The sequence below is a fragment of the Xyrauchen texanus genome, chromosome 2 (assembly GCF_025860055.1).
Source record: "Xyrauchen texanus isolate HMW12.3.18 chromosome 2, RBS_HiC_50CHRs, whole genome shotgun sequence".
In the NCBI taxonomy this organism is placed as follows: domain Eukaryota; kingdom Metazoa; phylum Chordata; class Actinopteri; order Cypriniformes; family Catostomidae; genus Xyrauchen; species Xyrauchen texanus.
The window spans coordinates 38,928,773-38,945,345 of NC_068277.1; the positions used below are offsets into that span (position 1 = coordinate 38,928,773).

At 36.8% G+C, this 16,573-nt stretch overlaps 1 protein-coding gene across 9 annotated transcripts in view; it reads left to right on the forward strand.

Moving 5' to 3' along the window:
• Window positions 1-15,813, forward strand: part of LOC127657924 (VPS10 domain-containing receptor SorCS2-like) — a 221,697-nt gene extending 205,884 nt beyond the window's left edge. Inside the window, exons 18-28 of one of the 9 annotated variants that reach the window (XM_052146921.1) lie at window positions 603-774; window positions 941-1,127; window positions 1,622-1,755; window positions 2,103-2,226; window positions 5,070-5,182; window positions 5,263-5,385; window positions 7,265-7,364; window positions 9,110-9,151; window positions 9,927-10,029; window positions 10,520-10,752; window positions 13,213-15,813. In XM_052146921.1, coding sequence (XP_052002881.1) covers window positions 603-774; window positions 941-1,127; window positions 1,622-1,755; window positions 2,103-2,226; window positions 5,070-5,182; window positions 5,263-5,385; window positions 7,265-7,364; window positions 9,110-9,151; window positions 9,927-10,029; window positions 10,520-10,752; window positions 13,213-13,277 — 1,396 coding nt within the window. In that variant the 3' untranslated portion in view covers window positions 13,278-15,813. The remainder of the gene's footprint in view (window positions 1-602; window positions 775-940; window positions 1,128-1,621; window positions 1,756-2,102; window positions 2,227-5,069; window positions 5,183-5,262; window positions 5,386-7,264; window positions 7,365-9,109; window positions 9,152-9,926; window positions 10,030-10,519; window positions 10,753-13,212) is intronic. The other 8 variants (XM_052146930.1, XM_052146966.1, XM_052146940.1 and 5 more) reach the window with 8 other exon arrangements.
• The last annotated feature ends 760 nt before the right edge of the window (window positions 15,814-16,573 follow it).

Below are 16,573 nucleotides of genomic sequence, written 5' to 3' on the forward strand. Positions count from 1 at the left end.
AATCATTCTTATTCTAGAGAGCATATGACTGAACAAAAATATTTGCAGTGCAGATTGATTGAGTATAATTAATATATAATTAAGACTATTTTTATAAATTTTAAATGTGTTTATCTGCTGGAAGTGAATTTTGTCAATGTTTAGGAGTACACTAGCAGATGAATTCAAAGCAAAAATAAATTGACTAAAAATCACAGAACTCTAATTTTGATTACATTGGGTCTTTAAAACGCTTTTTTAACACAAGCACACTGAGCTGTTGTGCCCTGCTGTGTTAAGTAGAGCATGACAGTGATGTAGTGGACTCATTCAGCAAGATTTCAGCTGATGCAAACTTGAGGATTGTTAAGAGTTTATGTTAGGCTGGATCTTAATGAGTATTAACAGCTGGCCGTATTATATAGAATTTTGATCCACCTCATAAGCAGATCACTTACTGAGGGATGAAATACATCTTTGTCTATTATGACTCATTCGTTTGGAGTCCAAGGCAAACCATTACAGATTTTACACATGTTAAAAAGCTTGCAGGTTATATTCATGCATGTGTCTACTTATTAAAATCAGTAGGCTAACATGTCTCGTGTTGTCTGTTAATTAAGATATCGGAAGATCATCACTAATGTATGTAAGGGAGGTGTGAATAAAGAGCAGAGCGCAAAGCAGCATTCTTGCCCTCTGCTGCCCCCTAAAGGCCTGCACCTGGGCATCAAAGGACAGATGTTTGCAGTGGCACCTGGTGATGACATCACATTTATTGTCCATCAAGAACAGGTGAAGTACATAGATAATTTTTTTCTTTAAAAACATTAATTATTATTAAACACATTTGTAATAAGTGATGAATATTCAAAATGAAAAAAGGGCTAAAAAATTCTCAAATAATCTGAAGTCATCTTTAGTGGTTCTTTTATTTGTTTCAATGTATATCCCTCTTTAGGGTGACACTACCAGCACCAGATATCAGGTAGATTTAATGGATGGTTTCAGGGCTATATATGAAAACCTGACTGTCACCGACGAACCCATTCAGCACCGTTATGAGAAGCCAGGTGTTTACCGGGTTAATGTGAAGGCTGAGAACTCTGTAGGACATGACCAAGCCACCCTTTACATTCAGGTCACAGGTAAATGCGATAATGAACTTCAAAGGCTGTTTCTTCTAAGCTTGAAACGTAATGATTATGAGCTGTAATATTGTGAAGTGGAAAGGTTTTTACCTAATCATATTTCATAGTGAAAATCCTTCTGTCATTGTACAGATAAAGATGAATTTGAAAACAGGAAACATTGATGTGCTGTATGTAAATATCTTTAGGATATATTTTGACAGCTTTTAGAGGGGTGACGGGTGCAGTCTGTCTATAATGAAGTATTCCAGTTGTGGAAAAGGACATATGAATCAGATTCCTCTTTTAGCTGTTCAGAAGAATAAAGTCCTTCTGTGCTTTACAGAGCTGTTATCTTGAGCTTATACTTGTAAAATAATAGTGCAGCTCCAGTTGTTACTGTAATGCTCAGTTTGTCTATTTCTCTCAATATATAATTGCAGTTTCAGTTTGAAATATGATATATTCTGCAGGTTAAGGAAAACTAACTTTGGCCCTCATTCTCTCTCCAGCTCCTTTACAGGATGTCCATCTGGAGGTGGTCCCAATTGCTTGCAGAAATCAGGATGTAAATCTCACAGCTGTAGTGCTACCTGCAGAGGCAAATCTTACTGTGTTTTATTGGTGGATCGGCGATAACCTTCAGGTACTGTTGCCAGTGTTGTAATTAATAACTAATATGTTCTGAACAGAAAAAGACATAAAACATAAGTCTAAGCAGGAATTTTTAAATTTTTGTTTGTTTGTGTTTTTCTATTTTATATTAGTCGTTTTTTTGTATTTACATTTATTGTGCTGATTTTAAAGCTAGATGAACAATTTACCAATTTATTTTAACACTATTCTGAAATGCAGAAATAATAAATGTGTGCAGTAAAAAGGTTGGGGGTATATATAGTAAATTATTTTTAAATTCTCATACCTTCTATGTTTAATTAGCTCTTATGGGTGATAATTCTGTACAAATAAAAGGTGTCTCTGTCCCCTTGGCAGCCAAAACTGACATTGGAGAACAGTCTGATCACGAGGTTCTCTGAGGAGGGTGAGGTTCCTGTGACAGTTCAGGCCTCTAATGGTCGCTCCATGGTGCAGGATGGCAAGACTGTCCATGTATACGGTGGGATATACAGTACACACCATAACTATTGCAGAATGTTTTAACGTACAAATAATTCCAGATCACAAAGGCCCTGGGACAAACCACAGATTGTCCAAAGCCACGATCATAGCCACAGACTCATAACTCGCACCTCGTCCCACATAATGAAACACTGTACCCTTTAATCCTTTAAGCACGGTTTGCCATCGGGCACATAAAGAATTGTTGTTTTTTTTTTATCAATATATAAATAACTACTGTCTTGACCAACACAAATTAGGTATTGTTTAAAGCTTAGAAGCTCTAATTTACAATGCATGTAGGCATTATGACCCAAACTGAACAAATGCTTTGAAATTTGCAGACAAATCTGAAGTGTTCCGTTTTGATAATTTATTGATAATTTTGCGCTGTACGTAATAGTGTAATCGCTAAAAACATCCAACTGATCAAATAGACGTGTCATATGTCATTAAAAGCTTTCAAATAGTAGAATACAACCAGCCTATTTATTTTACTCACAGACAAAAATATATTAAGTAATAGCTAAGTACATGTCTTTGACATACAGTTCAAGTCAGAAGTTGAAGTCATCAAAACTCACTTTTTAACCACTCCACAGATTTCATATTAGCAAACTATAGTTTTAGCATGTCGTTTAGGACATCTACTTTTTGCATGACACGAGTCATTTTTCCAACAATTGTTTACACTTTTAATTGACTATATCACTATTCCAGTGGGTCTGAAGTTTACATACACTTAGTTAACTGTGCCTTTAAGCAGGTTGGAAAATTCCAGAAAATTATGTCAAGCCTTTAGGCAATTAGCCAAGCTCAAGCTTCAAGCTTCTGATAGGCTAATTGGCTAATTGGATTCCTGTGGATGTATTTTAAGGCCTACCTTCAAACTCTGTGCCTCTTTGCTTGACATCATGGGAAAATCTAAAGAAATCAGCCAAGACCTTAGAAACAAAATTGTGGACCTCCACAAGTCTCCACACAAAGCCCAATGTGCACACAGCTTATAGTATTTTATCTGGCTAAAAACACATTAGCTTTCCTGGATCAGATGACTTCATTGGAAATGATGTAGTACATTGTTAGTGTCATAGAGTGCTAAACCATTAGTTTTAGGATTCAGATTGCTGCAACCAGAGGTGGAAGTCATCCAAATATGGGCAGAGAGGATCGTACATTCTAATTATATATGGCCACCTGGAGATGGTACCAAGTACATGACACAGACTCAATGATGGCTCAAATGACACAGAATGGAACTGGATGAGATATCATTCCTCATGCCTAGATGCTTTGGAGAGAGAGAGAGCATACCTTTAGTCATTGTTGCATTTGCATGTGCAATTAGATCTTATGTGCAATTTTTATATTGTTTTTGTAATGCTATAACTTTTGATTGCTTTGTTGTATCAACACATAATTTTACGCAGTTATAGGTGACATGATTGGGAATAAAACAAAAGTTATTCAGAGCTACCTTACACCTGAGAGATGTAATGTCAATTCAGAAAAATGATAAACATAGTACATTTTTGGCTCACGTTTTTTTGTCATAATTTTCATAATTATCGTAATCTATTTCATTAAATAAATAGAAAAGTTTTCTTCAAATCAAATCAAATCAAATCAAATCACTTTATTGTCACACTACCATGTACACAAGTGCAACAGTAGGTGAAATTCTTGTGTGCAGTTCCGAGCAACATAGCAGTCATGACAGTGACGAGACATATACCAATTACAATAAACAACATACTTACACAAAACAATTTACATATCAAATGTACACATACTTACACAAAACAATTTACAAATCAGATGTACACATACTTACACAACACAATAATTATATACAATGCAGAATATAGAACAGAATATACAATACAATACAATAAGTGGGAGTTTTAATTTTAAAAGTTCTTTAAAATTATACCAAATAATTTACCCTCTTTGTTGTTTTTTTTTTGTAGAGGTATAATACTTATAACTTTGTTCATGCCACTGAAACAGGAAATCTTTAAAAAAAAAAAAAAACCTTAAGAGCTTAAAGGGTTAACCAATCTTTAAACTCACACATAAACCTCTAGTTTAACTTCATTCAGATTAAACACTACGTAAATACATAAATGTAAGTATTTGAACCAATGTCAAATTTAACTTTTAAAAGTTAATTCTGTATTCTGTTCAATTTCTTCATTTGCTTGAAATGTAAAATTTAAAAGAGAACTAACCATACCACTAACTGTATTTCTATCTTGTGATGACAGTATAAAATAGAATTTAAATATTGATGTGATTCCAGAGCTGGATTGAATATTTATAAGTGTGGTGTGATGGGATGAGGTCATGTTTGGAAAGCAATTTCCCTCGGAGACAACGTTCAACAAGAGTTTTGTGCTGCTACAAAGACAGCACAATTCACAGTGGAGAAACTGTCACTTGACTTTTTCATATTGCTTGTCATCAGGTTAAAATAGACATGTCGGTTGAATTATTTAATGAAATTATGACAGATAACTTGACATCTTTGTAGACTGATGAAAAAATGCAAAATGTGCAATGCTTTATTTTGGGATCTGATCTGATCTCAACTTAACATATTACATTATTGAACTGATTATGAAACTGCTACTGTGCTGTTTACCTAATCATAATATAGAACAAACTCTTGTTTTTTGATTGTCTTCACAGCACATAGCTGGTTGCCATGATTCTTTATATACTGTAAAAAAGAAAAGCAAGTCAAGTTTATAAATCCACACTTTATAAAGCATAAATATTGTGCAAAAACCTGTAATATTGACTTTATATTTTAATAATACATTTAACCTCTCTCTTCAGATAATTTCCAGGTCATCCCACTGAGTTTCAGTCGTAATCTGGACCAATTTAACCCAAACATCCCTGAGTGGAGACGAGATGTGGGACAGGTTGTCACCAAGAGTCTCTCTAAGGTTTGGGGTTTAATCATGAAACATACACACATGATAACTCTTTTTGGATTGAAAGCATTTAAAACAGATTTTTCTTGTAGCTCACAGGGGTTCCTCAGGATTCGATGGTTACCATGGTGAAGCCTGGTCTTCCCACCACTGCAGACCTGTATGTTATTCCTCAAGAAGCCACACCAGTGAAGAGGAGTGTTTTTGTAGATAAGGTAGAGAATTAACAATGCATAATATACCTAATAAAATATGTTGCATGTGGCTTTAGATATTCCCATGATATCAGTGCAGAAGAAGCCACTTGGATGAGTGGTCTTCATTGAACAAAAAATAGTCCAGTTGTAACAACAGAATTTCACATGACACTCCACGATGATCTGAATTAATCTTCACAGACAATTTGTTGGAGCCTAAAGATTCCATTTTAATTTGAGATAAAGATTATAAAACTGCTTTATAGTTTACACAAATATAAGACATTTCTGACATGATTAACTCACCCTCATGTCATTCCAGACACACATGACTTCCTTTCTTCCATGAAACACAAAATGCAATGTTTTGAAGAATGATAGTCACTTTTCACTGCATCTTTTCCCTACAATAAGGGTTTGAAATTAACATGTGCCAAATGTGGGTAACTCCATCACTCTTACCAGCCACTTACACGGTTGACCTTTTCAGGATTTTTTCATGCATTGAATGTCAATGAATTCTATAAATTCATAACTTACACGCGCATCTGTGCTTTACTTGATATCAGAGCGGCCAGCGGAGACCATAAAATTTTTACCCATTTGAATTCTACAGAAAACTTTCTAGTTTAAAGTTCTATATGAAGGAAATCAAAGCCCTCAATCTGCTAGACATCCCCTTCATTATTATCAGCACTGATGAACACACTGTCCTTATTAAATTAATTGTTTTGGTATTTGGTAATGTTATACTAGAATAGTATAATAGCACTAACTGGTAACTTGTATAGATTCATATTTAATCTAATAGAGTGAATCTATTAGACTTGTAGTTGTAGTTAAAGTTGTAGTTAAAGGTTTCTAAATGTGTTTAGGCTGTTCAAAACAGTAATGCTGAGCAGTGGCGGGCCCATGCATTTACATTCTAGGCCTTCAGTGTGATTCATTCCATTAAGAAAACACAGTTTCACAATGAATAAGACACCATATGCCTTTGGGCATCATACTTTATATTGCAGCGAACTAATAATACCAACTGTTTCTGCAGGCGCTTGTTAAACAAGCTTTAATATCATGTAATGTGTAAACAAACTAATTTATCGATATTACTTAATAAAGTGAATGTTTATTACTTACTTTGTATATCTCCCTGAGTGTCGACATGTTTGTGTGACATCATGCACCTGCATCTTGCCGAAATCAGCGTTGAGAATTTCTGCATGAGCTTACAAGTTGTAATTCTGACTTCAAGATGCATTCAACTACACTTTTACTAGTAGGACGTTGTAAAATCAGACTTTCTGAGTTGAATGGAACGCAGCACTTTTCAAAACTTGATCCGACACTGAATGCTCAAGCCTCCTAATTTACACTTAGAAATCTCCTGATGTTGCTATAACAAAGCAAAAAGCACTTACCAATTTACTTGAAGTGAAAATCAGTCCTTTCCTGTTTAACAAAACAAACAATCACATGGTCATGCAGAACATCTCGTGTTTTTAAATCCATAAAGATCTCTTTCTCAGCCGACTTGTCAGAAAGATCTCGTGCTCATCGATTTCCAAAAAAAAATTCAAATTACATACGTCACTTAAAGCGTGATTGAAACACTCAAGGCCAGCTAGAAGGCCACGACTGGGACATATCCTAAAGATCACACCCACCAAGAACAAATAAATCAACCTGATTGGCTGATGAATCTGACAATCTGACTTTTGTTGCTCATTCATTTGCACTGTTGAAGGATTCTGAATAAATTCTGAAGGCCTGACAGGGTGGAGCGAAAATACATAAGTGCATATTATGTTTAGGGTTAAAATGTTTTCACCCCTTTTTATGTGATAAGAGTTTGTATTCAACACAGTATGTTCTTGTGTGTGTACTTTCTTTTTCGTAGCGTGTTCCCACAATAAAGAAAGTCCTGAGTGAGAACAATGTGAGCTTCATTGTGAGAGGAGGGTTAAGCGTACTGGTGACTCTGGCAGACTCCGATACAGGTGAGCAAAACATTATTTACTACCTAACAGACACATACTCAAACAGACACACACATGTACACATAGTGTTGGGTGTAATGCATTACTAAGTGATTTATTACTGTAATTAAATTACTTTTCATTGGAAAAAGTAAAGTAAGGGATTACTCTTAATTTTTCAGTCATTTAATTACAGTTACTTCTGATGTAATTGTGTTAAATACTGTATAGACTATAGAACCATTCTATATAGAACAATAGTGAATTTAAAATCAAAATGTAACGTCTAATGTTAAAATCATGTGTGTTTTCTAATTGAATGCTGCCCCCTTAAATTCTTTGGCCAGTTTATTTGATTTTATATGATTTATTTGAAATTTCATGTCTATCATTGTATTTTTCTTCTGGTTGATAAGGGTTTTAAAAAGTAATTAGTAATAAGTAATGCAATTACTTTTCAGAAAGAGTTATTACTACAGTGATATACACTCACCTAAAGGATTATTAGGAACACCTGTTCAATTTCTCATTAATGCAATTATCTAATCAACCAATCACATGGCAGTTGCTTCAATGCATTTAGGGGTGTGGTCCTGGTCAAGACAATCTCCTGAACTCCAAACTGAATGTCAGAATGGGAAAGAAAGGTGATTTAAGCAATTTTGAGCGTGGCATGGTTGTTGGTGCCAGACGGGCCGGTCTGAGTATTTCACAGTCTGCTCAGTTACTGGGATTTTCACGCACAACCATTTCTAGGGTTTACAAAGAATGGTGTGAAAAGGAAAAACATCCAGTATGCGGCAGTCCTGTGGGCGTAAATGCCTTGTTGATGCTAGAGGTCAGAGGAGAATGGGCCGACTGATTCAAGCTGATAGAAGAGCAACTTTGACTGAAATAACCACTCATTACAACCGAGGTATGCAGCAAAGCATTTGTGAAGCCACAACACGCACATCCTTGAGGCGGATGGGCTACAACAGCAGAAGACCCCACCGGTACCACTCATCTCCACTACAAATAGGAAAAAGAGGCTACAATTTGCAAGAGCTCACCAAAATTGGACAGTTGAAGACTGGAAAAATGTTGCCTGGTCTGATGAGTCTCGATTTCTGTTGAGACATTCAGATGGTAGAGTCAGAATTTGGCTTAAACAGAATGAGAACATGGATCCATCATGCCTTGTTACCACTGTGCAGGCTGGTGGTGGTGGTGTAATGGTGTGGGGGATGTTTTCTTGGCACACTTTAGGCCCCTTAGTGCCAATTGGGCATCGTTTAAATGCCACGGCCTACCTGAGCATTGTTTCTGACCATGTCCATCCCTTTATGGCCACCATGTACCCATCCTCTGATGGCTACTTCCAGCAGGATAATGCACCATGTCACAAAGCTCGAATCATTTCAAATTGGTTTCTTGAACATGACAATGAGTTCACTGTACTAAAATGGCCCCCACAGTCACCAGATCTCAACCCAATAGAGCATCTTTGGGATGTGGTGGAACGGGAGCTTCGTGCCCTGGATGTGCATCCCACAAATCTCCATCACCTGCAAGATGCTATCCTATCAATATGGGCCAACATTTCTAAAGAATGCTTTCAGCACCTTGTTGAATCAATGCCACGTAGAATTAAGGCAGTTCTGAAGGCGAAAGGGGGTCAAACACAGTATAAGTATGGTGTTCCTAATAATCCTTTAGGTGAGTGTAATTACCTAACACTGCATATAAATGAATAACTAAAAAAATGTAACCAATATATTTCAAAGGACCTATAACTAGTGACTTGTCTGCCAGCACAGCAGAGACTGGTGCGTTACATTCATTTCTGTCTGTTAGAAGTGTCCTTTATACATTTGGTGCTCTGTAATCTTTAAGGAAACTGAAACTACTCAAAAAGTAATCTCTGGGGCTTTTCTCTTTTCTGGTGTTGTCTTTTTGTTTAGTTTTACTCTCAATATGCATGCTTCCATTGGTGTTTAAATTTGGAGGTGGTAAAGTTATTTGATTTAAATAACTAACATGCATGTTTGAGTTTTGTTTTTTGTTTTTCTGTTAGAATCATCTGTTGTTTATTTTTTTGGTTCAACTTTTAAATATTTGAAAGTTTTTCAATGTGATTGTTGTGTGAAAGTTGAGTTTATTTGTTTACTCTAACTGTTTGTGTCTCAGCCACACAAATGACTTCATCCACACAAGGTGTGTACTTTGTGTGTGATTTGTGTTTTTGTGGGTCCTATGTGCATTTTTATTTTTGTTTGTGTGAGCATGGGTGTGCGGTGAGGTCAGAAGTGTATGAATGAGTGGGTATGAATAAACAGTTCAGGTGTATTTTACAGTGTTTCCCACCATAACAAGATAAATGAAAAATGGAAGGTAAATGTTTTGCTGCTCAACAGTACAGTGAAGATGTAGATACATTTGACATGATTGTAATTGGAGACATTTGTTCGATATACAGTATGTAAATTATTGATCCTGTGTCATGATATAAGATTGCATGAAATGAATAGCAAACGTAGGCATCATACTAACTATAACATAGTAACTATTTGACTGTAGTGATCATAGATGCTCCTCATCCAGGTTCTCCTTTGGGTGCAGCAGGTACAGGTGTTTGGGCTCTAGCAGTCATTCTCCTCATAACCTTGATCTCTGCTGCAGCCTTCATACTCGTAATGTTTAAAAGGTTAGTTCTTCGGTTTTCTTTTTTAAACATACAATTCATTAACATTTTAAAATGCTACAATTAAAAAAAATGAATAGTTCACATATTCAGAAGATTTTCCTGTCATTGCTGGGGTGTTATATGGGGGGGGGGGTGTAATTACTTACCTGAAATAATTTCCTTGTACCTGATATTGTACAAGTGAATATGGCTATTAAACAGAAACTGAGCTATTTTTATACCTACTGTTTTGTAGGTAAAATATGCATACCCATTTGCCTTGCTGCCCATCGTTTACCCCATCAGCCCTTGATTGCATGGTATTCACAAACCACAAACGATCCCTTAGAAAGACTAAGCTTTTGTGCTATTTAAAGCTATTTGATATTCACTATACTGCCATACCCCATCACTCAAAATGCATGTTCAGTACCAACGTGTCTAATTGACAGCCAGCTTGTGCTGGTGCCATACTAACCGTAACAGAACATAAACTACAAAACTGTGACAGGAAAAACTACAAAAACCTTGGTTCCTTGCTGAGACCAGAGGAGAGCAGCCTAACGAATCCCTGGCTGCGTTTCAGAAAGCTGCCAGGGCGAAACGTCTACGCCCAGATGCACAAGGAGAAAGAGCAGGAAATGAGCAGCCCTGTCAATCACAGTGAGGACACACAGAACATCATTCAAGGGGAGGAATTCATCGATGACGACCTTGACTCACAGACTCTAGGTAACGCTGGAGGTAGAATCACATTCAGTTACCTTAAACTAACCAGTCATTACTAACCAGCTATGATCAATTACTCCCAAAACACTTCACTTTGACATCAGTTTACCACTAATTCAGGAGTGTCCAGTATTTGTTTTGTTTAAAGAAGCTTTGTCACTTTTCCCCCCAAATATAAAATGAAACCTTTCTAACGTTTTCGAGTTGTCACACAGATAATTTATTTGTATGCTTAAATACGCATTACCTTTAAAAGGACTGTCAAATTATCATTACCTATTATATTAGTCTCATCACCAGGCCCAGACAGAATCTGCAGACATATTTTTTATTTATTTTTAGCTGATTCTGAGGGAAAATCTGCCGAATTCTGCAGAAGTGATTTATACAGTAAAATGTGTTATAAGTTGCTGACAGTACTATACACTTAAAGGTAGCTGAAATCAAACCCAAATTAGCCAAAATATTTAATAGACAAACATGCAAGGGTGCAGGATGTATAGAACTTTTTTAAATGATAGAAGCTGCAATTCTGCAAATTCTGCAAATCTACTATTTTGAGTTCTGCACAAGCAGATTTTGCTTGGGCTTGATCATGACTTGGTTGATATAGTTAAGATGTCTGCAAAAAGTGTCAGAATTTACTTATCCATTAAGGTGCAATATTTGCCCCCCTAGAATTTTTTTCATTTTCACCATTTTTTCACCTTTATAATAATAATACTAATACGGTTAATTTGTATAGCACCATTCCAGAGCTCAAGGACACTTCATACAGTAACATGATACAGTAACACTTAGACATTGTACAGACATAGAGAAAAATAATATATTGCAACAATCAAGACAGATAATACTGCGAAGAGTTGGTGGGAGTGAGTTACAAATTTTGGGTGCTGCTGCACTGAATGACCTACTACCCATAGAAGATAGTCAAGATCTAGGGACAGAGAGGAGTCCGGACTCGGGATAGTGGGGTACCAGACCATGGAGTGATTTAAATGCAAGTAGAATTATTTTAAATTTAATGCATGATGAAACAGGTAGCCAATGTTGTTCAAACAGGTTAGGATTAATGTGAACTGAAAGCTTGGTGTATGTAAGGATTCTGGCAGCAGAGTTTTGTATACATTGGAACTTAGCAATGGAGTTAGCAGGTAAGCCAATGAAAAGTGCATTAATTGAGGTGTAAGGATATAAATGCACGAACCAAGATTTCGGCGTCTTTAGGCCTAATGTATGGACGAAATCAAGCAATGCGGCAGAGGTGAAAGAATGCAGTTTTGGAGACGGAGTTAATATGAGCTTCGAAATTGAGGGAGGGGTCAAAAATTATGCCCAAATTTCTCACAGTGCTGAATGGCTTAATAAGAGTGCCATCAATGTCACATCTGAAATCATACTGGATTGTATGTTTTTTTGTGAGTGTTGGTGATCCAATAATGATGTTCTCTGTTTTATCCAAGTTCAATTTGAGCTAGTTGGAATTTAACCATATTTGTATTTCTTTTTGAAGAATTTATGAAGGCATACATTTGTTTAACCATAAAAAAAAATATAGTGGGTCGTCCTTTTATTTCAAATACTTCAATTTAATCCATTCCTTAACATATATATTTTTTTATTTGAATAATCAGATCCCTATGTCTAGATAAGAGTATTAAGAAATATATCAGATGTTACAAATAAATACATAGGAATCCATTACAGGGGCAACTTTGCCCCTACATTTTACATTTTGAGGGCCTTTTTACCCCAAACCCCCATTCATTTCTGACCTCCACACCCAAATATACAAAAACTAAAAAGACATCTAGAATAATGTATCTATGCAATAATAGGTAGGTAAAACAAGGCTAAAGGCTCCCCTGGAAAAACATTTGATTTTGTTTTCTCTCAAAACACTAAATTGCAACAGAAACTACCACAGTTATTTCCTTAACACCAGATGTTATGAAATCCAAATGTGATTGAAATGAACAGAAAATGGTTAACCCATTTCTGAAGTGTTTTTTGTAATAAGTATTATCTTAATTTGTTAAAAAAAAAAAGCATAATGTTGTTTCAATAGTACTTGCCTTAGTTGAAAATGTTTGCCGTATAACTATTGTCCCTGTACATACAAAATATCACTATAAACCCCCTGGGGGCCTGTTACCCTTTACATTTACATTTATGCATTTGGCAGACGCTTTTATCCAAAGCGACTTACAGTGCACTTATATAGTTTACCAGTTATGTGGTTTAGACCACTACACCACCACCACTCCACTTTATGTAGAAGTTTTACCCCAAGTAAAAGGATTATCCATTGCCACCTTTAAAAAATAAAATTGTAATCAAAATAACCTTCTGTTATTATGTCTTTTCACACAAATTATGTTGCTCCATCTATATTCAATGAAAATAAATGTATCTTGATTATCTTGATTAATCTTGGTTTTACAAATCCATTTCTTATTTTCTTGTTGCCAGGCAACCACTCGGGGGTGGTGTTGTGCATAAATACAGGGGACCTGAACAGTTACCTGAACAGCTGATGACCAGTGGGAGGGTGCCAGTGATGAGCACAATAGACTATATGCCTTCCTACTCTCTCCAGCTCTGTCCCTTCAGACACCCTTACAGGAATAAGAAGGCAGAGAAACACCTGCACCAAACCCTCTCTTCTTCTCTGTCTTCGTTTTTCCAGCCTGTTCCCTTACTCAAGAAAGTTGGTTTTCTACACAACCTACTGTGCCCATTGCACTGATGACAGGGCACACATACTGTTGATCAGCTTTCCCCTTATGCGCACGTCCTGCAATCTGTCTCAATTCCTCCCAAAATTATCTCATAATTGCTCTTATCATGGGACCAGGGAAAGGCCCTTATCATCACTGCACTTACTAATGCCCTGGGACAAGCTCATTGACAAAACTCTTTATTTGTCATCTTTCTCACTGTGACTGGTTTGTCTTGTGCCCTTTTCATTTTTTCTATGTACTGTCTGAATACTGTTTTTTCACTCTCTCAGGCCACTGATGTGTCATGGTCATTGTAAAACTCTCACTCAAACTAGTTTTAAGAATGAATGCTGTGCAGAGGTAGTGAAATGCACAGAATGAGCAGGAAACAGTATGCATTTGATTCAGGGGAAGCAATGTTTGTTAGATATAGCCAAAGGGAAAACACTTCAGATATTCTAACAGTCTCACTTCACATTTTCTTCCTTTCCTTTTACAACATTTAGAATTGTAAACCTTTTCAAACAAATTTTATTTGAACCCATCGAGTTTCGAATGCAATAACACAACACTTGACATTCACTCTTGCTTTATATTTTGTCAATAATAATAATATATATATATATATATATATATATATATATATATATATATATATATTATATATATTTGCCATTTTGTGGATACTCTATGCAGTAAAGTCAAATAATTTTTGTCTGTGCCCCATCTTGCTCAGCTGAGCATTAGAGTGTTATGTCAGAAACATACTTTCCACAAGTACACGAATGCAGATGCAAGTGCTTGGCAAACTTATTTTAACGCGAAGTCCAGATATATGCACATGACGTGTGCTTGCATTACTGTGGCGTTAACATATCTCTCAAGAACTCAAGGGGCAATAGAGATACATTCAAATAGACATTACTTTGAAACAAAGTCTGTGAAAAGTGTTTTAGAAAGTAATGTATTAGTAATGTGATTATTTTTGGTGAAGTAATCAGTAAAGTAACCTGATTACAATTTAAAGAATTAACTATTTGTAAGGTACCTCGGGGTCTTGTTCACGAGTGAGGGGACAATGGAGCGGGAGGTTGGCCGGAGAATCGGGGCAGCAGGGGCGGTATTGCACTCGCTCTATCGCACCGTTGTCACGAAAAGAGAGCTGAGCCGAAAGGCAAAGCTCTCGATCTACCGGTCAATTTTCGTTCCTACCCTCACCTATGGTCATGAAGGTTGGGTCATGACCGAAAGAACTAGGTCGCGAGTACAAGCGGCCGAAATGGGCTTCCTCAGAAGGGTGGCGGGCTTCTCCCTTAGAGATAGGGTGAGGAGCTCAGTCATCCGTGAGGAGCTCGGAGTAGAGCCGCTGCTCCTTTGCGTTGAAAGGAGTCAGTTGAGGTGGTTTGGGCATCTGGTAAGGATGCCCCCTGGCCGCCTCCCTAGGGAGGTGTTTCAGGCACATCCAGCTGGGAGGAGGCCTCGGGGAAGACCCAGGACTAGGTGGAGAGATTACATCTCCACACTGGCCCGGAACGCCTCGGGTCAGCCCAGTCAGAGCTGGTTAATGTGGCTCGGGATAGGGAAGTTTGGGGCCCCCTGCTGGAGCAGCTGCCCCCGCGACCCGACTTCGGATAAGCGGTTGAAGATGGATGGATGGATGGAACTATTTGTAAGGGATTACTTAGGGGAGTAGCTTATTAAACAGCGATTATGAATTTTGGAACGCAACAATGCATAAAATCATGCTTGTATAGCTAGAAGTGTCTGCTCTCACGTACTTTCATTGTATGTTTCGGATTTTACCGGGTTTTTTTTTCCTTTTCTCTCCTGCCCATCATTAATAGTCATGGTCCAGTTAGTAATTGCTATGACAATTTTGAGATAGTTAAATGTATTACATTGACTCCAGAAATGCAGACAATTGTGGTTTGCTTGTATAGCAAGCAAAATGTTCTCGTTATCGGTCAAGGAGCTTAACATTTATACAGCCTACCTTTCCAATTGTAAGTAACTGCCATACCAGCATGGCTCGAATAGTTTTGGTGAAAATCTGCACCAATGAAAATCTATCCCCAGAGCCTTATTTATATCATGTTTCTCCAGGAAGTGTAGTGCCAAATATTTGTCTTGTGTCTTTCAGAGAAGTCATCTTGATCTAATCTAATTCTAATGCAGAAAAGCATCGAATCTGTGCTTTTTCATTGCATAATGAAACACTACCATTTGCTACCTGTCTGAGGAGTTTGGCAGGTGTAGTGTCTATAAGCCTATATATGTATGTGTGTGTATATATATATATATATATATATATATATATACACACACACACACACACACACACACACACACATACATAACGTGTACAGGGAAACTTCAGTTGTATATAGCCCCTCCTAAATATGACACTTTCAATTGACCAAAATGTGCAGTTTCCCCCCCAAATGCCTCGCACTGGGTTTTCTTAAAGTTCAGTTCTATATGGACATTTTATGATCACGTATACGTTGTGTCTTCACACAGTTTGTGTCATCTCATCATTCTATTGTCAATTCTCATCTTTGTCTTTTTCAAGAAACGACTCATTTATTCAATGTTGTTTACTGAAGATTATCTGTATTTCACTACATCTATAACATTCACCCTCACGTGACTAATGAACTGTGTGAGAGGTGGTGCACCGTGTCCTTGTGTGCAAACTGATATGGGTCATTGTCTTTGTGGTCTGTTGCTGTTGGTATCTCTGGTGTTTTAGGGATATTAATTAATGAGGGTCTCTCACTTGCACTAATCACAGTTATTTAGAGTGTTTTTCAGGTGGTTTTAGGGACGCATTTTCAGAGACAGCTGTATGTTAGTACAGAAAATACATCACTGAGTAAGACACTGTGTGTCTTGCTTGATTGAATTTGAGTAAATTGAGAGAATTAATTTGTGAAGTCTTTACCAAATGCAGTCTTTATGTATTGATACTTTGCATCATCACTGTTTCTTTAATCAATTTAGCTGTGGAGCTTAAGCTGAAGTAGACTGAACTATATTTTTCATGTTTAAATCAAACAAGCAGACTGCTTCATAATGGTCTTAATTCAATGTGGAGTCTCTCAGCATGA